Source organism: Bubalus kerabau, chromosome 11 (assembly GCF_029407905.1).
Source record: "Bubalus kerabau isolate K-KA32 ecotype Philippines breed swamp buffalo chromosome 11, PCC_UOA_SB_1v2, whole genome shotgun sequence".
Lineage (NCBI taxonomy): Eukaryota > Metazoa > Chordata > Mammalia > Artiodactyla > Bovidae > Bubalus > Bubalus kerabau.
Genome location: NC_073634.1, coordinates 89,618,038 through 89,641,513, shown reverse-complemented (window position 1 = coordinate 89,641,513; position 23,476 = coordinate 89,618,038). Strand labels below are relative to the sequence as shown.

The following is a 23,476-nucleotide window of genomic DNA, read 5'->3' as shown; positions in this document are numbered from 1 at the left end:
GGGTCACAGGTAAGACCTGTGTGGCAGCAGGCATCCAGACAGTGTCAAGTGAGCCGCAGGTTATAGGGAGGACAGACGTCAAGGTTGTCCCTTCACAATATTAATGTACAGGCTAAACACCGCACTCTGAATTTACCATGTGGACACTGATTTCATACATTTATTGGCATTGTCCAAAATATTGTTTTATTCTTTAATGGAAAAAAGCTATTAATATTCAAATGAAAAGGGTCACATTAAAAAACCTGTATGTAAGAAACAGCCTCCAAGAACATCCAAGCAGCAAGTCAGAGGGAGGGAAAAACGCTTCAACAGCCCATCCGTTTTCTTCAAAATATTACTTGACAGGATACAACTCATTTCACTGGCTACGACAATTCATAGAATTTTTCATTGTTTTCTTGAGACGCAAAAGTTCACTGCTGCAGTGTTTTCAAAAGACCAGTCAAGGGTTACTTCTTGGTTAAAAAGGCCACTGGTAGGTTCCTTGGACTGGAAAGGACGTTCCTTCACCACAGGAAAATCTGCTCCCAAGAAAAGAAAGCTGAAGTCTTTGCGGAGCCTCTCACAATTCATCTTTCTCCAGGTCGTCCAGCTCCACGTCACTCAGGTCAATGTCATCTTCCACAGGAAGCTGTGGGACAGAAAACCACGGTCAGGCCCTGCAGGGTCTACACAGAGCCACAGGCAGGCGACCCTGAAGTCTGACGTCTCACTTCACATGGTCAGGCCCTGCAAGGTCTATGTAGAACCACAGGGAGGATGACGCTGAAGTCTGACATCTCACGTCACAGAGCAGTACACTTCCAGCAGTGCTCTGAGCACAACAGCTTCTGCTCACCCAGCTCCTGCTTTTAACCCTGCCTATCAATACAGAGAGAAAACTATCAGTGATTTAACTTGTCCTTTGTGGAGGATGGGCAGAAATGTACTGGAATATATTTAATTTCAAAGCCTGAATTTTGCACTTGTCTCAAAGTTACTGAATTCCAGGTTAAATGTGGGAAAGCAACCTCAGTGAATTTCTCTGGCTGTTTCAGTCATGAACATCCAGTGCTGCACCCAACGACAGGGAGGATGGGATGAAGGGCCTACAGGCCCGAGAAACTGACACTTCAAGGCTAGGCTCATGTCAAAGTTCAGGTCTGAGGGAGGGGTCTTGGGTCACAAGCAGCAAAGCTGGGTCGGGAAAGTCAGAGGCAGGACGGAAGCCCCGAGTCCTGCTCATGGCTCAGCTGCCCTCAGGACTCACCTCGCCATCCTTGCCATCCCAGGGCTCCCTGGTGCTGATGGTGGGGAAAGCACCACCACCTACAGGCGCCGTAGATCCACGCCCAAAAGATAGCTCCCTGAGGGGAAGATGAGGAGAAGATGTGTGTTAACAATGAACAGTTGGTGCCAGTGAAGAAACTACTCTTTGCTCCTGAGAAGTACTTCACGAACTCTTTTCCATCAGGGACAACAATGTCACTGTATGACAATATAATGCAACTCCTGAGGAAGGCTTTGGCGGCAGATAAAAGCCCGTTAATACCAGTAATTTGAAAAACAGCACAAACATATCTTGCCAAAATACAAGTAAGTAGAAAATGATCAAAGTTGATCTAGACATGGGTTAGACCAGAATAATACTTGATTAACAAAATTCCACACTAACTTTAGAGCCCAAGGTTTCTCAAGTGCGGCCACTCTCCAAGTTCTGGGCCAGGGAGTCACTTTCCCACCATTCCCTGAACTGCTGTATGGGCAGAACAGAGGGCTTCAGTACAGTCAGTCAGACCCCGCGGGTACCAGACTCATGCAGGCTGGTACCCAGGATGGCTCAATGCCAAGTGCACAGGATGCAAAGGGGCCCGAGAGGAGAGAGGCGGTAGGACCACTTGCTAAGTAAAAGACTTCCATTGCACAGGAAGATGATTCCAAAGCTCTAATTTATGTACATTTATGCTCTGAAATGTGAAAGAGAAAATTACTCTACTTATTGCATACTCTAGCATAATCTAGTTTGGAACCATTACCACAAAAGAACCAACAGTTTGACAAAACAAAAACAACTCAAAGAAGGAAGACGTTACCTGAGAAACTCATTAATGCCTTGCTCACTGAACGATCCCTTTAGGAGAGCAAATTTCATCTTGCGTGCGTTAATAGCTGCCATAGCAGGGTAGCCAAACCCTCCAATCCCCAGCGCGTTCTCTAGTTCAGATTGGGCTCCAGCTTCTGTCCACAGCCACCTAGAAAAGTGGATTGATTTTTAGGGTAAAGATCCCTTTTGAATTAATTAGAACCCTATTAGCAGACATTAATTAAAGAGCAAAAGATTACACATCAAATCATTTACAGAATGAGATGGGTATAGAAAAAAAAAAAAATTAAAAACTAAAGATGAGTTTTTTAAATAACATGTTCCAGATGTGCTCCTAAGTAACCTTGGTTCCTCTCCTGTTTGCTACACCCTAACCCTAAATGGACTGGTCTACCTACAGGACCGTTTCTCCTCCCAGTCCCCAAATTACTGTCCAATAAACCTGATGAATTTTCTCTGTTACCTGAAATCCTATCAGTATCATTTGGGGTTATTGATGTTCTTTGGGCACGTAACAACTTTCTTTAAAAAAAAAAAGTTAAGGATATGTCATAATTTACACATGTAAAAAATGCTCAACCAGACTTCCTGGGTAGCACAGTAGATAAGAATCTGCCTGCCAATGAACACAGGTTCAATCCCTGGTACGGGAAGATACCACATGCCACAGAGCAACTACGCCCATTGTCACAACTACTGAGTCTACATGCTGCAACCACTGAAGCCCATGTCCCTAGGGCTCGTGCTCCCCAATAAGAAAAGCCACTGCAATGAGAAGGCTGCCCACAGTCAGCTCCCTCTACTCATACAAGGGTGAAGGGCAAGGAACCTGGGCACACGGCCTCCTGCAAGCACACGCAAAACTAAGAGAGGCTATGCAAGGCCTCTGTGTGAGACCTGTATCCACGTGGTACCTGGGACAGCAGCGGAGACGGAGTACATAGAACAGAAAGATTATACAGTGGAAACAAGAGACGAGCTTTGTTCTAAACATTTGCCAACATCCGGCCCTCACAAAGAAGAGGGTAAAGAAACATGCCTCTATTTCTGTCTTTATCTAGCCTTCAAGGCTGTGCTAGAATTTAGAATTCAGCTCTGTTACTAATTGTTTTTGCTTGCTAGCCGAGGACTCCAACCACCATTAGAACATGATTCCTATAAGAAAAAGTGTACCATGGTACAAAATAAGATACTTGCGTTGATTTGTTTCTTCCTAGGTGGTAATTATTTTTATATACTAAAAAAACACTGGAAGATGAGCCCCTCAGGTCAGCAGGTGTCCAATATGCTACCAGGGATGAGAGGAGAAATAGCTCCAGAAGGAATGAAGAGGCTGGGCCAAAGTGGAAACAACACTCAGTTGTGGATGTGTCTGGTGATGAAAGTAAAGTCTGATGCTATAAAGAACAATATTGCATAGGCACCTGGAGTGTTAGGTCCATGAATCAAGGTAAACTGGATGCAGTCAAGCAGGAGATGGCAAGAGTGAACATCAACCATCTTAGGAATCAGTGAACTAAAATGGACTGGAATGGGCAAATTTAATTCAGATGACATTATATCTACTACTATGGGCAAGGACCCCTTAGAAGAAATGGAGTAGCCATCATAGTCAACAAGAGAGTTCAAAATGCAGTACTTGGATGCAATCTCAAAAACAACAGAAGGATGTTGGTTCATTTCCAAGGCAAATCATTCAACATCACAGTAATCCAAGTCTATGCCTTAACCACTAATGCCAAAGAAGCTGAAGTGGACCAGTTCTACAAAGACCTACAAAACCTTCTAGAACTAACACCCAAAAAAGATGAACAGGGGATTGGAATGCAAAAGTAGGAAGTCAAGAGATACCTGGAGTAACAGGCAAGTTTGGCCTTGAAGTACAAACTGAAGCAGGGCAAAGGCTAACAGTTTTGTCAGAATACACTGGTCATGGCAAACACCCCATTCCAACAACACAAGAGACAACTCTACACATGGACATCACCAGATAGTCAATACCAAAATTAGACTGATCGTCTTCTTTGCAGCCAAAGATGGAGAAGCTCTATACAGTCAGCAAAAATAAGACTGGAAGGGACTGGCTCAGATTATGAGCTCCTTATTACAAAATTCAGACTTAAACTGAAGAAAGTAGGGAAAACCACCAGGCCATCTGGCTATGATCTAAACCAAATCACTTATGATTATACAGTGGAGGTGATGAACAGATGCAAGAGATCAGATCTGGTAGACAGAGTGCCTGAAGAATTATGGATGGAGGTACTATATAATACTGTACAGAAGGTGATGACCAAGACCATCCCTAAGAAAAAGAAATGCAAGAAGGCAAAGTGATTGTCTCAGGAGACTTTACAAATAGCTGAGAAAAGAAGCAAAGCAAAAGACAAGGAAGAAAGGGAAAGACAACCCAACTGAATGCAGAGTTCCAGAGAATAGCAAGGGGGAGATAAAAAGCCTTCTTAAGTGAAGACTGCAAAGAAATAGAGGAAAACAATAGAATGAGAAAGACTAGAGATCTCTTGAAGAAAACTGGAGATACCAAGGGAATATTTCATACAATGATGGGCACGATAAAGGACAGAAACAGCAAGAACCTAACAGAATGAAGACAATGTGGCACGAATACACAGAAGAACTATACAAAACCTTAATGACCTGGATAACCACAAGGGTGTGGTCATTCATTTAGAGCCAGGCATCCTGGAGTGTGAAGTCAAGTGGGCCTTAGGAAGCATCACTATGAACAAAGCTAGTGGAGATGATGGAATTCCAGCTGAGCTATTTCAAATCCTAAAAGATGATGCTGTGAAAGTGATGCACTTAATATGCCAGCAAATTTGGAAAACTCAGCAGTGGCCACACGACTAGAAAAGGTCAGTCTTCATTTCAATCCCAAAAAAGGCAGTGACAAAGAATGTTCAAATCATCATACAACTGTGCCCATTTCACATGCCACCAATGTCATGTTCAAAATCCTTCACATGCAGACTTCGGCAGTACATGAACCGAGAACTTCCACATGTACCAGCTGGATTTAGAAAAGGCAGAAGAACCAGAGATCAAACTGCCAACATCTGTTGGATCACAGAAAAAGCAAGGGACTTCCTCTGCTTCATTGACTACGTTAAAGCCTTTGACTGTGTGGATCACAACAAACTGTGGAAAATTCTCAAAGAGATGGGAATACCAGATCACCTTACCTGCCTCCTGAGAGACTTGTATGCAGGTAAGAAGCAACAGTGAGGACCAGACATGGAACAAAGGACTGCTTCAAAATTAGGAAAGGAGTATGTCAAGGCTGTATATTGTCACCCTGCTTCTTTAACTTAAACACCAAGTATATCATGTGAAATGCCGGCTAGATGAATCCCAAGATGGAATCAAGATTGCAAGAAGTATCAACATTAGATAGGGAGATACCTAAGATACCACTCTTAATGGCAGAAAGTGAAGAGGAACCAAAGAGCCTCTTGATGAGGGTAAAAGAGAAGAGTGAAAACGCTACCTTGAAACTCAATATTCAAAAAACTTAAGATCATGGCATCTGGTCCCATCACTTTAAAGTGTAAACAGTGACAGATTTTATCTTCTTGGGCTCCAAAATCACTGTGAAATGTGACTTCAGCCATGAAATTAAAGGACGCTTGCTCCTTGGAAGGAAAACTAGGACAAACTTAGACAGTATATTAAAAAAGAGAGATACCACTTCGCTGACAAAAATTCCATATTGTCAAAGCTATGTTTTTTTCCAGTAGTCATGTAGATGTGAGAGTTGGACCAAAAGAAGGCTGAGTGCCAAAGAACTGATGCTTTCAAACTGTGGTGCTGGAGAAGATTCTTCAGAGTTCCTTGGACAGCAAGGAGATCAAACCAGCCAATCCTAAAGGAAATCAACCCTCAATACTCATTGGAAGGACTGATGCTGAAGGTGAATTTCCAATACCCTGGCCACCTAATGTGAAGAGCTGACTCACTGAAAAGACCCTGATGCTGGGAAAGACTGAAGGCAGGCGGAGAAGGGGATGACAGAGGATGAGATGGTTGGATGGCATCACTGACTTGATGGCCATGAGTTTGAGCAAACTCTGAGAGATGGCAAAGGACAGGGAAGACTGGCATACTGCAGTCCATGGGATCAAAGTTGGATGCGACTTAGCAACGAACAGCAAAAAACACACCAACGTGAGCAGAGGAACACAGACTACAGGAAACACTGAGGGAACCACTTTCAGGCAGCACTACACTCTCCTTTCCAAATGATCCTGGGACAGTTTGATAACTCACCCCCACATTTTCTTCTTGTATTTGTCCGCCAACTTCAGAAGAACTTCCAAGTAAGAATTTCTGCCTGCAGCTCCTGATTTAAACAGACAAAGATTTTACAGGTAAAAAGAAATGAGCTGGTAAAGTAATTCCATCTATTAAGTGTTCTCAGAGCAGGCAGCACAGAACTAATGGAGAGTGAGCCCCCATTGGCCATACCCGTGTCAAGAATGTGGGGCAGCACGGCCACGACGCAGAGCTGATGTTCCTCACACGTCTTCTTGGCGATGTCCTCGTTGATGATCTGCGGGGCCCAGAACACAATGGGTGTTGGAAGACCATGTGACACAGAACCCACAGGTCTGCTTGAACAGACTGGTCACCGTCATGCTTATTGAAGAGCAAAGTAATTCAAGAGCTAGATAAGGCTCTTCCCAAATAATACTTCCTGTGTGTGCTACAGAAACACAAATGAGAATTCCGTTTTTATCTCTTAGCCATCTATCTGCAGTGGGGGTGAGCCATTTGTACGCACACATGGTCTCTGAAATCAGGATGCCTGGGCACAGCCTTGCTCTGACGTTTAGTCGTTTATACAGGTAAGAAAGACATTAACATGTATTATATATTCTCATGGATTTGAGGCTTTCTTTGCTTCTTCCCCATATGCAAAATGGAGATAAAAACGGTATCCACCTGTAAGTGTTCATAGGAGAATTAAATGAGAAAAATCTACATAAAGGAACAGTGCTCATCACATGGCCAGGTGCTCAATAAATGTTAGCTATTATTTTGAGAATGATAAATGAAAGACTGGATTTAATTTTAATGAAGTGAAGGTACCTTTTGCTTACAGTGCAATTACTTTCGTACTGAAAGTTATGAAAAGCTGCCAATTTACAAGACAAGTTCTCCCCATCTGAAAGTACAAAAACACTCTGAAGAGAACAATTTAAAAAAGAGAAAGAGCTAACTGGCAAAGACAGAAAATGTCTTTACTTCTTTAGTGTGGTCTTTCATCAGACTGGAAAAGCTCTCCTTACTACAGGAGATGAAAAGGTTTACCTCAAGCAGCTCAGGAGGTGGAGCGTTATCAGAAAACAGATCGAGGGCCCGGGAAACAATGTCGGATCTTGTGCGTCCCCCGTCGTAATCCACAGGAGACTCACCTTTCTGAAATATCTTGATTGTAGGGAATCCCCTAATCTATTAAAAATTAAAATTTTGTTGCTGTTTGTTGCAAAGTCATGTCTGACTCCTTGCGACCCCCATGGACTGTAGCCCACTGGGCTCTGTGGTATTTCCCAGGCAAAAATACTAGAGTAGGTTGTCATTTCCTCCTCCAGGAGATCTTCCCAACCCAGGGATCAAACCTGCATCTCCTGCATTGGCAGGTGAATTCTTTACTACTGAGCTACCAGGGAAGCCCCCAAAATAAAATATCAGAGTAGAAATCAAATTAATATTTAATAATAAGATGATCTTTATGGCTCAAACTACTTTATAGGTAATTTAACGTAACAAAAACACTCCCTGGTCTGCATCAGTGTCTAAGGGGCAGCATGGTCTATCAGTCAGGGGATATTAACAGTCTCACTGCCAGGCTTAGCCAAATCTTATTCAAACGCTGGACATACATCAATATAGTAATATATGTGCTCGAGAACAAAGGGACCAACTTCAGAAGCTGTATGAGTAACCTGTGAAAGCCTGGGGTCACATTAAGCCCATAGGCAGTGCAATGCTGAAAGCAAAACCAAGAAACCTCAACAGTCTTGAGTCCCAGATTTACTGGTTAAGATAGTGAATGAATTCATTTCTTCATTACAAAATGGCTAAATTCCCCTCCCACCTCCTAGGGAGGCCAGGAATACACGATGGAGTGACAGTTGAAAGCTGCGTGTTTCACAGAGAAACCAGCCTCCCAAGCACACTCACCCCGTATCGGCTGGCGAGAACCTGGTTCCCAGTGGCATCCACAGCTGCGAGTTTCACTTTGCCTTTCGTTTGCTCTTTCACCTCTGTAGCGGCCGCGGCCCATTCTGGCTCTAGGCTACAGAAAACACCCTGCACTTTAAAAGGTATGCCAACTCTAGGCACACATACTTTAACTGCTGCGCACATTTCCATCCAGTCCAGTGAAATCACACTTGGGAAACACTCCGTGTGCAGCTTTATGAAAGCTTTGACGCCCCACCCTCCCACCTTGACTTCCCCATCCTTCATCCAACATGCCCCTCCCAACCTGGATGCCAACTCCCTGCTCATCTCTGAAAACATGACAGAGGAAACACTTGGCACAAATGCTGAGGGTTAACATTCACATAGAGCCGGAACTTTGGGGGAGAACATCTTGGGGATCACCTATGACCTGATTCAGCTCTTCAGAAGTGAGCCAAGTGAACAGACTAAAAGCACTATGACTTAAAAACGTATCTGGTACAAAGCACTTACTTTTTGCAGTGTCCACACCAGGGAGCATAAAACTCAACCATCCAAACATCTTCACTGTCAAGGACATTCTTGTCAAAGTTGTCGTCTGTCAGCTCAATCACGTCCTTCTTACTTGAACTGTCACCTCTGCCCTGTCATTTGTGACATTAAACCTTAGGTTACAACTTGGCCAAAAAGAACACTATCACCATTCTAAATATACATATAACAATAATCAATTCTACATCTTAATAAAGTTTTGAATTCTTCTTTCAAGTGAAAACTATTTTACTCAGATAGGGAACATTCCTTAGTGTTATTATTCTTTTTACCTGGCAAACAGTATTTACTTTCAAAGAATTACCAGTACACTGAGTATCACATGTAACGTGCACCTGAACTCTATTTTTGCTACCTTCATTAAGAGAAACCCCAGTGTGGCTCACAGAACCACCTTAGTAACATTGTTCTCATTCAGAACCACACTGGTTCATCCTGGATACCTACAGTTCAGATAAAGTCCCTACTACTTGAGAAAGCTAAAAACAACACTTAACCCTCTTATCTTTTCAAAGCATCTTCTTTAATACTAAACCTATAAAGCAGTCAGAATTGGTATAATGCTTTCTGTTGCCGGGACGAAAAGCCATCCGTGTTGGAAAGACAACCTGTGCTCATTAAATGTCTTAAGTTTGAGATAAAAGGCATGAAATCTCTGGTAAGCTAGGTCTGTATAAAGAAGCTACTCTTACTGGTCTCCTAGGAGTGAAGGGCTGTTTTTATTATGTGTGCAGGCAGACCTTGGAGATTCTGTTGACTTGGTTCCAGACCACTGCAGTAAAGCAAGCATCGCAATAAAGCAACTCATGAATTTCTTGGGTTTCCTGGTGCACATAAAAGTTATGTTCACACTATATTGTAGCCTACAATTTTCATACCGTAGTCTATTCAGTGTGTAATAGCATTATGTCTAAAAGGCAATAAATATCTTAATTCAAAAATATGTTAGTGCTAAAAAATGCTAACCCTCATATGAGTCTCTAGCAAGTCATAATTTCTTTGTAATAGCAACATCAAAGATCATAGATTACCATAATTATAACAAAAAACTTTTGAAATACTCCAAGAATTACCAAAATGTGACAGGATGAGCAAACGCTATTGAAAAAATGGCACCGACAGACTTGCTTGATGCAGGGTTGCCATAAATCTTCACTTTGTAAAAAATGCAATGATTTGAGAAGTGCAATACAATGAGATGTGCCTGCATGTATCAGGAAGAATTCAATGCCTTTTCACAAAAACATAAGTACATCATGGTTAAAATCCACATTTCATACAAGGAGATCTAATATATCCATCTAGAGAACAGGAATCTTCTTCCCTATCCAGCTGTGTATGTGTGTGTGTGCACGCATGCTCAGTTGTGTCTGACTCTTTCTGGCCCCAGCAGGCTTGCTTCTCTGTCCATGGGATTTTCCAGGGAAGAATACTGGAGTAGGTTGCCATTTCCTACTCCAGGATATCTTCCTGACTTACGGATTGAACCAACATCTCTTATGTCTCCTGCACTGGCAGGCATTCTTGACCACTAGTACCACCTTGGCTCACTATCCAATTATGTATGAATAAAACGTCCAGGGATTTCAGCCTGACTGCCCCAGACACAGGCCAAGAGGCCATCCAAATTTCATCCGTGTTTGCCCAAAGTTGACCTGGACAAGAGCATATCTCCCTCTCACCACTTTGGAACTACAAACACCATGGAGGCCAGAGTTCAGCTTCTGGGGCCTGAAGTTCTTTCTCTCTTGCTGTCTTCCAAACTCTTCTACTTAGGCCCAGGGCTAAGGAAGCCATTGCGGGGCTTGGTTCTTGGCCTGCAGCTCAGCTGTGGTGGACGCCCCAGGGCTGACTGGCTAGAAGCAGAGACCTCAGGGGGCCACATGAGCAGCTCTGACTCCCTCTGCAGTCACTTGACTCAACCTCCTCTTATTATTATTATTTTTCAAACTCAAAGTCCACCAATTTAAACCACTTTTAAAAATAATCATCTTCTTTGCAGAGTTTCCTTGGTGGCTCAGCTGGTAAAGAATCCGCTCGCAATGCGGGAGACCTGGGTTCGATCTCTGGGTTGGGAAGATCCCCTGGAGAAGGGAACAGCTACCCACTCCAGTATTCTGGCCGGGGGAATTCCATGGAATTCCAAGCCCACTAATGCATGGGCTTGCAAAGAGTTGGACACAACTGAGCGACTTTCACTTTCATGCCCAGTTTACAATCAGGCTTCAAGATCGTGACACACGTTAAAAACTGACATTATACAGAGCCTTACTTGTTTTCCAGAGCTGTAGCCACTGCCCCGGCCGCCAAGGCGGTCTTTCACAAGCTGGCGTAGAGCACTGAGGGCAGCGTCCACGATGGCTTCACCAGTTCTGCCACCTGCAGGGAGACGGGCATCAGGTGAAGAGCAGTGGGCAGGCTGAGTGTCTATATCTGATGCTAGCTAAAGACTGGAACAGACATGTCTGTCAGCTTCATCTGGTGTTCAAATAGACCTAACAACTCGAGTGTCTTTAAGACAGGACCAATTTCTTCTAGGATGTCATTTCCTGCTTAAACTTTACCCTGGGAAAACTAATTCCTCTTCTTCAGTTTTAGGTTATTAGTGTGAACAAGGACATTCCATTCACCCTCAAATACCATCTACTATTGAGAATAGTTCACTGCAATGTCTACTGAATGTGTAACATGTACACAGATGAAAAAGGTTATCTAGTTAACAGAGCAGGATAAATTTCTAAACACAAAGTACTAAATGAGGGGAATGGAAAAAACTATTTAAATGAGATTAATGGACAGAAAGGACTGGACAAAGGAGGATACGAGGCATCTGAAGCTAAGAAACTGGAAAGCAACCTACTTCCTTCTACCTTGTTTAAAACACAATTATTCTGGGCTTTGAGGTTCTGTAGCTGAACTTGCTCTTAATTTCAATCCCTGTATTTACAACAGTGACAATAGCCTTGAGAAGTTTACCAAAAGCTATGTGCTCAAGAACAAGTCAGGAGACTCTTGATTTACTCAGAAGAAAATGGACAATATATGCCTTGAAATTATCAGAGTTCAAAGGCAAAACTAATAAAATCTCTTCAGAAAGTTTTTTCTTTCTTCTTTATTAGAGTTTTCCAATCAAACTGCCCAGGAAGAGATAAAGACTTCTAACACTTCAGACCTGACATTAGAAAGAAAATACAGCACAGCAGCACTCAAGAGTGTGTTCAGATCATCGTCTACTACATCCTGGCTGAGATGTAGTGACCAAGCATGCCGATTACTAAGATAGGCAGGCAGGCAGACCTCAACATAAAAACAGCCTTCTGCTCCTTATCTACTGCAGACACCCCACTTTCTGAGTCAGTGCCCCTCCCAACAATCTCTACCTAGAAGTACAGAAAATCAAGAAATACACTAGGGATAAAGAGAGGGTTTTCTCATTCCAGACCAAAGGCGAGCAAATTCTTCCTGCAGAAGATCAAACAGTCATTATTTTTGGCTTTGCAGGCCACACTGCTTGTTGTAGCCACTTGACTCTGCTGTCTTACTGTGGAAGTAGCCATAGACAACACCAGTGAAAAAGCATGAGTGTTTTGAAAACTTATTTACAAAAACAAGCAGCAGACCAAATGCTAACCCCTGCTCTAAACATTCAATTTTCACAAATTAGCAAAATTAAAAAATTATATTCCAAAGCAGAAAAGCAGGTGTTTACTAAGAAAATTGAAACTTTGTTTTATGGAGTTTTAGAGCTATCTTCAATAGGATACCTATTTGTGACATCTTAAATAACAGGCAACTCTATAAAAGAACAGCTGACTAAAGTAACATTTAAGTCTTGACAGTCTGGAGCCAGAGTCCTCTCCAGCTGCTTCAGTACCTTACAGCAGATACAACTACCTCATCTATAAAAAGGAGAACATGCAGGACTCCTTCATTATCAACAGTTTAAAAGACTAAATAATAGCTTCAATAATTCAAATACTATATATGTTTACAAGACTTGAAGATTCATGGGCAAAACACTCCATGGTAATATCAACAGTTCAAACTGACTTTCCAGTTACAGGACTTTCTTTTCCCAGTCTTATGCTCGAACTCCTAACAGTGAAGGGATGAGCAATTGGAGCAAGAAAACACTTGCAGATCTTTAAAAATACTATATAATTATAGAAACTTATTAAATAGTAAGTAATGAGTAAAATATCTTCTTGTTGTTTAGTTGCTAAGTTGTGTTCAACTCTTTGCGACCCCATGGACTGTAGTCCGTGAGGTTCCTCTGTTCATGAGATTCCCCAGGCAAGAATACTGGGGTGGTCCGTCATTTCCTTCTCCAGATAAAATATTGAGTAACTAGTATTTTTTTAAAAAAAAAACTAACGAGAAAGAGGGAAGCACAAAACATCACTACTCTATCATTGCTAAGGCCATGTGGTCTAAGCTAGCATAAGCAATAATAATAAAAAAAACCTCTCACCTGTTTGACACGTTTAATCTCTGAGCAACTCAGATGATGCAGCAAATTACAGATCAGGAAATTCAGGCACAAGGCAGGTGAGAAACTTGCAGGCAGCAGGGCCAACAGGTTACAGAATCCCAGGTTCTCTATCTGGTCCTACCCACTCATTAGAATTCCAACCAAGGGCATGAAGTAATTAGGAAAAGTTCTTACCCTGATAATCTTCTGGTTTGTTTTTGTTGGATCCAAAAATCTTAATGGTAGGAAATCCCTGAACACCATACTGACCCCCTAGGGACTGATGTTTGTCTGCGTCAACTGCACCAACTTTGACAACATCCTGTGGAAACACAGAAGGAATACCTGTTTTTCTTTCAACCAGAGCAGACTCCACAAGAACCCATCATCTGATGATGCAAACTCAGAGACGAGATAATAAAGGGCAGGGTCCTATTTGCCAACAGAATTGATGACAGCTGTAGCCTGGGAAATCAATCCTAAATGGAGGGCTGGACAACAGGTGAGTCAGCCTGTGAGGAAACTCAGCTGCTCCCAGAAATAGCCCGACTAAGCACAATTATGCCACTTCACTGAGAAACAGAATTAACGAAAATGGACAAGACAAAATTAGAATGTACAGTATCCCCTTGTTCCCTACATAATCTTGGAAGCAGAACAAGAGTACTGGGCTTCAACATGCAAACTGACCTCCTACTGTACATTAAGCCCATTTGCTTAAACTTATTTCAACATACACAGGTGAACACGAACATCCCAGAAACTCACTTTCAAGGCAGTTGCTGCTTTCTTCCATTCTGGTGTTAACCTCTGGCAGTGGCCACACCTTGCCGGGGATGAAAACACAAGGAAACAGTCAGTCTTTGATTCCAATTTGAGAAACACTCCCCAATGATCTCCTGAGTGCCATGGACTGAGGGTGGGGGCTTGCAGGGAGAACAGCACTAAAAAAAGACATGACTGGCGACCAGAAGGAGCTCACTGTTGTGATTTCACTATGATCTTTTTTTTTTTTTAAATCATAATAAAAAACCTTCCAAATTACTGCTGAGTTAAATTATATTTAAACAGTTTAAACAAATACTATCATTTGTAACTCCATCCCTGAGGGGGAACATCAGTGTTTACCTTGCCGAGTGTGCCTCAAGTGTGGTCTGAGTTCTATGCTAAGCAAAATGCAGATTCTGAGACCCCAAGGAATCAGAGTTCCTAGAGAAGGGGTTCAGGAACCTGTCTTTAATGAGTCCCACTAGTGATTCTTCAATCTATTAAGGTTTGATAGCCCCGATATAGTCCAGAATTTTCATCTTTATAGATGATACGACTGTTTCAGAGCCTGGATCTGTGGGGCCTGCGTCTTAATGTTCTGTAGCTCCCATGGCAGCTTGTGGAGTTAAAATGCACATGCAATCTCAAGTCAGTAAGGCTAAGGAGTGAAAAGCCTTGACACCACAAGGTGGTGTTAAAAGAACAAGAGTGAGACAGAGACACACAAGGAAAAATACTCTTCATCTTTTAGGTACTAGTACTTGGGAAAAATTACTGTGAAATGTAACACAGACAAGTGCTTTAAAAAAAATTATATATACAAAACCTATCAGTCATCCAGGTTACAGGCAGCTGTATTTTCATCCCTGTATAATGCCCATGTATGAAGACAGCATAGCTAGTTTAACTACAGGTGACTATTTCCTTTTTTAAACAGTCAATTTTCTTCTAATTAGGTCTCTAAGCACCTAATGAGCCAATGCACGTGCCAGGACCATGAAGCGCGTTCTTCACACAGGATTTCATTTCATCAGCACAGCCACCCTGCAGGCAGGCTTTGTGGTCATTTTCATTCTACAGATGATGAAACAGAGCCTGAGAAGGTAAGAAACCCTTCCAATGTCACCCAGTGACGGAGCTGCCCGACAGTCTTCCTGGCTCCAGACCCCACGCTCTTAGTCAGTATGTAACATCACCTCCCATGGGGGCCTAAGCATAACCCAATAGTTTAGAAGTCAAGATCTTTTAGCGAAGTGCCCTGAAATGCTGATTCTACCCACTCCCTACACAGTACATTTTGCTATTCAGGTAAGCTACTTGGAAATCGAGGAGTCAAAATTTTACAGGACTTTGTGCCTCTTTAATTTCAATTTGTTCTAATGAAGGAAGGACTTAAATCAGAGATTGTCAGAGTACATACACCCTGTAATTTCAATGTTAAGCAATATAAAGACAGATCAAAATGCCACAAATATAAATATAGCAGCATACCCTATAACTCAGGGGTTTTTCACTGGGGTCCACGGATCTCCAAAGGGCTAGTGGACAAAAACTTAAGGGCTCTGTAAGCTTTGATGGGGGGGAAATCCTCTATTTTCATTAACTTATAATTAAAATTTAGGATTTCTTTCAATAAACAGTAATAACATATCATAGTGGGTTAGTACTTGCGACTCTGTCAAAAATAAAAATCACAGCTGTTTTCTCACCACCACTATAGTTGGTGCAAGTTTCTTTCAACATCATTTACGTTCATCACCATTTCGGAATTATGGTAGCTAGCTGTTAAAATCGGAGAAGGCAATGGCACCCCACTCCAGTACTCTTGCCTGGAAAATCCCAGGGACGGAGGAGCCTGGTGGGCTGCAGTCCATGGGGTCGCTAAGAGTCAGACACGACTGAGAGACTTCATCTTCACTTTTCACTTTCATGCATTGGAGAAGGAAATGGCAACCCACTCCAGTGTTCTTGCCTGGAGAATCCCAGGGACGGGGGAGCCTGGTGGGCTGCCGTTTGTAGGGTCGCACAGAGTTGGACACGGCTGATGCAACTCAGCAGCTGTTAAAATCTGCTGCTGGACCTTGGTATTTATAGTCTCTGTAAATGAGGACTACAAAACCATATCAAGATTTACTTTGATAGTTTAATAATCTTATTCCAATATTTCAGGTTTCCTTTGTGATCCCATAGCTTTTATTCTATGCATGTAAAACTTTTATTCTAAGGAGGAACTCATAGTCTTCACCAAGCTGCCAAAGTTCAAACGCACTGAGAAGTTAAAAGCACACTCTCTAATGAGACATTCTCTCATCCAGGACACTATGAAGCAAAACTTTGCCAGTTAACAATAATAATTAACTACTTGATCCAGAACCTTCTCAAGCATGCTGACTGGTTTTGTTTTGAAATGAGGTATATTTTCATATACTGCAGCTCCCCTAAAGCAAGGTAAATTACTAATGCCATAAATGACAAAAAATATCAAACTTGTAAAAGCTGCATACAAAGGCATTCAACAGTATTAAGCCTGTAGAACTGCCATTTGTACCTTTACTAAAATGAATGAACAAACCTATACAGAATTCTTATTTGGATAACAAAGAAAAACAAAAGGAATAAAAAAAAAAGGTATGAAGATGAACAATATTTTCATAATGTAGTAACATAAACTTTTAAAGTAAAGGATTTTACCATGATTTGCTACACTGAACTGGTACTAAGTTTCTAAAACTGTTTTCTTTTTCCAAAGAAAAAACTGAAAGGCAATAAAGGACAACCTTTCATCAGGCATTGCCTAAAAAGTGCCAGCGCAAGGACGGTCTGCACGAATCCCACTCGCTGCCCTGCCTCTCCGAGGACTCTGGACCTCCAGTCAGCACCCAGCGCGCCTCAGATACAGCTGGTGGTGCTCCACCTCCTCCAGGCGCTTGTCACCTGCAGTTTGTAGCAGTGACAGTCTCATGCCTATTCTGCACTGATTCCACTGATCTGTTTCTACACGTTTATTTGTTGGGTCTTTGGCTTTGTTTTCAGTAAGTATTTTAACTACATAAATGAGCAGTGCAATACTGTGTATTTTGACTGTGTGGATGACCCTTGAATAAGGAGAGTTACAGGTGCTGCTGACCTGCTGCAGTCGAAAATCCACATGTAACTTTCTAGTCAGCCCCCTGTATCCACGGATTCAGCCACAGCAAATCGTGTAACAATGGAGTACAAATTTGTTGGGGGGAAAAAAAAAGCCCACATTTAAGTGACTTGCACAGTTGTATCTTCACTGCAGAAGGTTTCTTTTTTCCCCCCAGAAGTAGATGCAAAGCAAGAGAAGAATTTATCTTCAGCCCACTTACATTGTCCTAAAGACCAGCTAAGTGTGTCTTCCTAAAATTCCTTCTTTCTTGCAACTATTAGCTACTTCCAGCATTTTTCCGTAACTGACTCAAACTCTGCACCCTGTAAGAGTCAATCAACTTTTTCCCTCTTATGTCTTTTACTTTTTACCATTATGAGACTTCTTTTCATTAGCATTACCTGGATGTGTCCTCTACCTCTTTTAAACCATCAGTAAATTAGGTAAACAAGATGGTTCAACCGACAACTATTTCATAACTACTTACCACGGAGCATAAAACTCTACAAGCCACAAACTGTCACTCTGAATAACTTCTCGGTTGAAGTTTGAGGGGGTTAATTCAATTACATCATCACTAGACGAATACAGACCATTAACTGTTATAAAGAGGGTACAGCTCATCAGACCTGGAATGACAAGAAACGTACCATCAATAGCAGGGTTCACACTCTGACTGGAAAAGTTCTTTTCAACTAACCTAGGCCTTTCACACAGAGGACAGCTTGGGTCAGCTCTCTCCTAGCCCCCTCCTTCCTCCACTCCCCCACTTTCAGCCTGGCTACTGTTGGAGCTCCTGGGATTTTACTCTCTCTGGGGCAGTGCTAAACAAGAAGGGAACAGAAGGCCCACACCCTCATCTCTTGGAGCTGTGTTGGGAACAGATTCAAATACTATTCTTGGTGCTTTCCCTATGCTAACACCTTCATTCTGTACAACCACACTCTACGAGGCAGGGCTATTACTGCCATCTTCTGGGCAAGGGTGCTGAAAAACTGGGACGTTCCATCCAACTCTGAAACCCTGGATAATCCACTCACTATTTCTTGCGTTATTCAAATGCATTATTAGCATGCTATTTTTATTAAAAGCTTTTTGACGGGAAAAATAATTATTTGACTCTTCGACCAGACTGTGACTCTCTTAGGGACGATGATCTTTTTTTAAGCATCTTTCTTGCTACTAACGTTATCCATGGCATATCATCCATCAGGCACTCACAGCGCTGCTGGATGAGCTCTGAATGTTCACCTGAACTGACAAAGGGAGGGCAGACAGTCTACCTCATTGTTAACAATTTAGCCACACTGTGGACCAAATATATTTCTCTGGCTACTCATATGCCACCTTAGTCACAATTTCATATGCTTACTTTGTAGACAGGATTTAGATTTCACGTGGAACTTTTTAAATAACCCAGTGGTAAACTTCAAGAAGGAGTGCATACTGATGTCAATTGTTCTATTGCTCAATCCTCCACTAAGACATTCTGAATTTTCAAATCGCTTTCAAATACATTGGATCCACTTGATTTTTCACAGCACTACTAACTAGAACGTGGGAATCATCCTGATTTTGGAAACACAGGCAGATAGAGATTAAATGGCCCATCTACAGCCACACCTAAAACTGGTGGAGCAGCTCTGACTCCTATTTTCAAGCTCTATCAATTAAACCATGTTGTCTTTTCAGTTCTCAAGATAAAAAGGTTTAGTATGCCATGGCCATTAATATCAATCACACTGCTTGAGAACACCGCATCTGAATTACAAATACGACTAGCCCTGTAGGAACTTCACGGTGAACTCTACCACATTGTAGGAACTTCACTGCAAACTCTACTAACAGTGATGTGATGCCTCTAAAGGTTATCATGCAATGGGTATGATCAGATTTGCTTTCTATAGAGTCTTCTGGCTGCAATGTGAACAGGGGATGGAGAATTATCAGGAGAGTGGTTTCACATAAACCGAGGGCAAGATGAAATGAACTACAGTAACAAAGGCTACCGGGAGGTCAAGAAGCCACGGCTGAAAACTGCCTACTGGATATATAATGACAGAGAGGTCCCCAGGGGCCCTGGGCAGTCGTGGTAGAGAAGCAAAAGTAAGCAGCAGTCAGGCTGCACAAGGTTAGAGAAAGCAGGAGGGAACAAGCTGGTGAAAATAATACAGTATCTTTTAAAATAGGTTTCTTATAAAGAGCAGGAGACACCAAGTCAATGTGGGATAAAAGGAAGTTTTCTTTTCAAGGATGGGAGTGATATGAGCATGAAGGGAAGAAATATGTGGAGCAGCAGAGACTACTACAGGGAATAATGGAACAAAATGCCTGAATTACGAGGAGGGGAGTAAATCCAGAGTCAGAGAGAGGGGTATCTTGCCACAGGATGAACTCCTCTTCCATTTCAAGAGGTGGGGAAGGGTGAGTGTGGACGGAGGTCAAGCCAACCAAAGAGAGGCTCCCTTTATAACTGCAGGTCAATACAGCAGCCACTAGCCACATGGGGCTACCCCAAAGGGAGGCGTGCTGGAGGTATAAAAAGCACACTGAATCTCAAAGACTTGATGGGGAAAAGAGCAAATTATCTCAGTATTTCTGATATTGATTTCCTCGAGATATTTTAGATATAATGGATAAATAAATATATATTAAAATTAATCTCACCGACTTCTTTTTGTCTTTTAAATATGGCTACCAGAAAATTTTAAGTTACCACATAAATTTAGCATTATATTTCTACTGGGTGGTGCCACTTAATAATCTTTTTCTTTGCTGCAGAAAAGATCAGAGATGGACACATTCACTAAAGCAAGTAAATCAAGAACCTAAGTAGAGACCATCCTAATTGTCAGTAAGCTTGAGAATAAAACTGGTCTTGGAAAATCTTCTATGGATTTTAAATATATTTGTCTTCTTTAAAGAAAAAAACCTGTATGAATTGTTATTTATTCAATATATTGAGCTCCTTGCAAAATTTTCAAAAATAAAAAAAGCAAGAAAAAAAACTATCAACAGTCCTGCTTAAAATGAATTACTAATATTTTGGTAGATATTGTAGCTGACATCTCTCTACATCATACAGAGATTTAAAATTTTATATAAATGTCATCTTATTATACATTCCTTTTTGTAACCTTTTTCACTCAAAATAAAATACGTTTTCTACTAAGTAGCCCCCATGTAACCATTTTTAATGGCTGTATCATGTTCCTAATCCACTACTGACATAATTCGATGGTTTCCATATTTTTTTTCTAGTAAGAGGCTAATGCTAAAAATTCTATTTATTCTCAAATAAATTTGATTATTTCCCTAAGAAAAAATCTTACAAGGGAGATGGGGTATGGCTACCATTGTGATATATGTATCTGTTCAACTAGCCTCCAAAAATTGACATCTCAACTAAGAATAACACTTATAAGACACTACATACCGTTAACTCATTTACTCTACGTGGTATGTGTCATCATGCCCATTTTTAGCCCAGGAAATGGAAACACAGAAAAGGTAACTTGCCTAAGGCCACATAACTAAAGAGTAACTAGGTACCCATCCCCAAATTTTAACCAAAGGACTGGACCCTGCAGGAGTAAACCCCAGAAGGGGCGTTCTACAGACCATGCAGGGGAATCGGGTTCTTTCTCTTCTCCTGTCAATCGGGAGGAACAATGAAGGCACTCTCCTCTTCATGCTGTTCCAAGAAGGTTGGAGTCATTATAGGATGTTTTAATGACTGTTTCACTCATTAAACAGTGATTTTGTTTAATTGTTCACCTCAGGAATGTGGTAGGAAGATAGGCATGCCTAATGACACTCAATATAACATAAACTTCAGCTTTTTTTCCCTCTAGTAATGGTGCTGGACTTTTGTAACTTTCTATAAAGTGGCCTGGATCTCACAAGAGCACCCTCCCACTATAATGGGTAGGAAATGTCTTGATAAAGGTTCAGTAACTAAATTCTTTAAGAGGCAGTAAGACCTAGTAGGGTCAGAAGGAAATCAAGTACAAAACCCAACAGCAATAACAGCAGTCAGTAACTACCTCCTACAAAAACACTCGGGCCACTTAAAATGATAAGAGTAGGTCAATGTTGATCGATAATGATCTGTTTCTAATATTTACATGGTCATTCCACTCACTGATAACGAGCACCAATGGGAAATTGGAACATCCAAGTATCTAAAAGCTTTGTGAGCAGATGGTTTTGCCATCTGTGGCCTCCCATTATTCCCCAACAGTAGTTAAGGATGCTATAAATCTACATTAGTAACCTCTCTGTACCTCACCTGCTAGCAAGAGTACATGGCCCAAAAAAGTCATCTAGAAACCTAGAGGGCGCCCCAAAAGGCTGACTACCTTAAAATAATGAGTCAACTGAAAGAATCATAGATGCTTTCAGAGCCCTGTCTGAATTCACTTGCAGGCAACTAAACAGAAACTAAGTTCTTCGCTCCTCATCTATTATCTCTACAGTAATATGGCAAATATTTCTATCTTGCTTTATCTCTTTAGATGTAAATATATATATATATATATATATATATACACACACACACACACACAAACTCCTTAATCCCGAGAACAACGCTAGGGAGTACAAGCCCAGAGTGGTTAAGTAACTAGCTCCCAGTCACCCAGATAGTAGATTCGGGGGACCGAGGCTGGGACTCATACCTTGCTCTCTGGACCAGCGTGCTCAGGTACCCACTGTTACAGCGCCTTGATTGGGACCAAGAGGGCCCAGGGAAGGAAGGGGATCCTCCATCTCACTACTGAAGTCGCTAAGACATTTACCTTAGTCTGGGTTCGATTTAGTTCTGAAAAGTTCAATCACATCTAAAGTGCTCTTACATCGTGAAACCCGCTTTAAGAAGGTATGGTGCCTTTGAAGGAAACTTCTGATCGATTTCAGGACTGGGTTTTGATATTTCAGGTTTTTCACAAGTGGGAATTCCATAAAACAGGTGGTGAGGGCAAGCTGCAGTATGAGGAGCCTGTGACTCCCCCCGAACACTCGAGGCCCAGAACAAGGTCCCCCTTCCAGGTGCCCCACCCCTATCCCAATACCCAGCCACGGTCAGGGACGAGCCATAGTCGGTCTCGGGGGGCTGGATCGCAGCTCCCGGCCTTCGCTCACACCCCGCCCGCCCCTTCACAAGAGCCCGGCGTCCGGCACTCGGACCCCGGCTCGGAGCCGTCCCGAGCGCCCCGGGTTCGCGATCAGCCTCGGGGCTCCCTCGCGCACACGCTCCACCCCCAACCCCAGCCCAGGTGGGATGCGGTCGCCCCCCGCCAAGGGCTCCCTCACCTTCCCGCGCGCCCCACACGTCTGCTGGAGGGCCAGCGCAGGGTGGGGGCAGGGGAGGGGAAGCTCGGGTCAAGGACAGTCTCAGCTCGCGGAGCTCCCCCACCGCCGCCGGGGCTGCCTCTGCGGTATTCTCCGCGAGGACCCGGCCCGCGACCCTCCTCGCCAGCGCGGGGCCCGGGCAAGGCCAGGCGCCCGCTTGCTCCCCGGGCCTCTCAGGCTGTTCCCCTCACCTCACCCCCCGGCCTCCCGGACGAGGAGGCCCAAGCCTACCAAGCACCAGGCGAGCCATGCTGAGCGCCCGCGCCGCCACACACGCCAGCAGCCGCCTCACCGCCGCGCCGCGCCCCCGCCGCCCCTCGTACCGCCCTCGGCTCGCGAGGTAAGCGCGGGGCGGGGCGGCAGAGGCGGGCCGGAAGACGCTCGCCAAGCCGTGGCCGCGGCTTATTGGTCCGGGCAGACTTCGTTCATTTGCATAGCCAATGAGAGGCGGCCGGGTAGAGGTTACCGGTTTGGGTTTTTGCGGGGGCGGGGTGATGGGCGGAAGGAGGGACTCGCTGGAGGGCGGGGCAGACCAGCTGTCCGCCCCGCCCCCCACCCTTGTGCCTCACGTACCCACAACCCTGCTTTTCCGTACTCGTTCTTTTTGGGAGTAAAGTAGTTAGTATTGTTTTTCTCTCGGATCCTTACGGTTCTGTCTTTTCCCCACTCGCTTCTAACCAGTCCCTTTCCTTCCTTCATCCCTTGCTTCCCTCCACCCCCCTAATCCTCCACCCGTCACCCTCTTTGTCCCCAGGGAGTAAAAGTTTCTTTGGGCCATCAGCGCATCTACGACCTTACTAAAAATGACATATTAATTTTTTTCACTCGTTGTGCCTGAACAAGTATTCAGTTATAAAAAAACACTTGCTAAGCACACACTGTATAGAACACTATTCAACAAGTATTCATT

At 43.0% G+C, this 23,476-nt stretch overlaps 1 protein-coding gene across 1 annotated transcript; it reads right to left on the bottom strand.

Moving 5' to 3' along the window:
• Positions 1-159: 159 nt before the first annotated feature.
• On the bottom strand, positions 160-22,928 carry PDIA6 (protein disulfide isomerase family A member 6). The gene is made up of 13 exons (XM_055540926.1): positions 22,798-22,928; positions 17,702-17,843; positions 14,085-14,142; positions 13,512-13,638; positions 11,118-11,224; positions 8,807-8,937; positions 8,291-8,405; positions 7,418-7,558; positions 6,572-6,656; positions 6,374-6,446; positions 2,076-2,234; positions 1,253-1,349; positions 160-634 (listed from the first exon to the last, which is right to left on the bottom strand). Exons 1-13 carry the CDS (start codon positions 22,814-22,816, stop codon positions 566-568), a joined length of 1,323 nt encoding a protein of 440 aa, XP_055396901.1. The 5' UTR covers positions 22,817-22,928; the 3' UTR covers positions 160-565.
• Between the last annotated feature and the right edge of the window lie 548 nt (positions 22,929-23,476).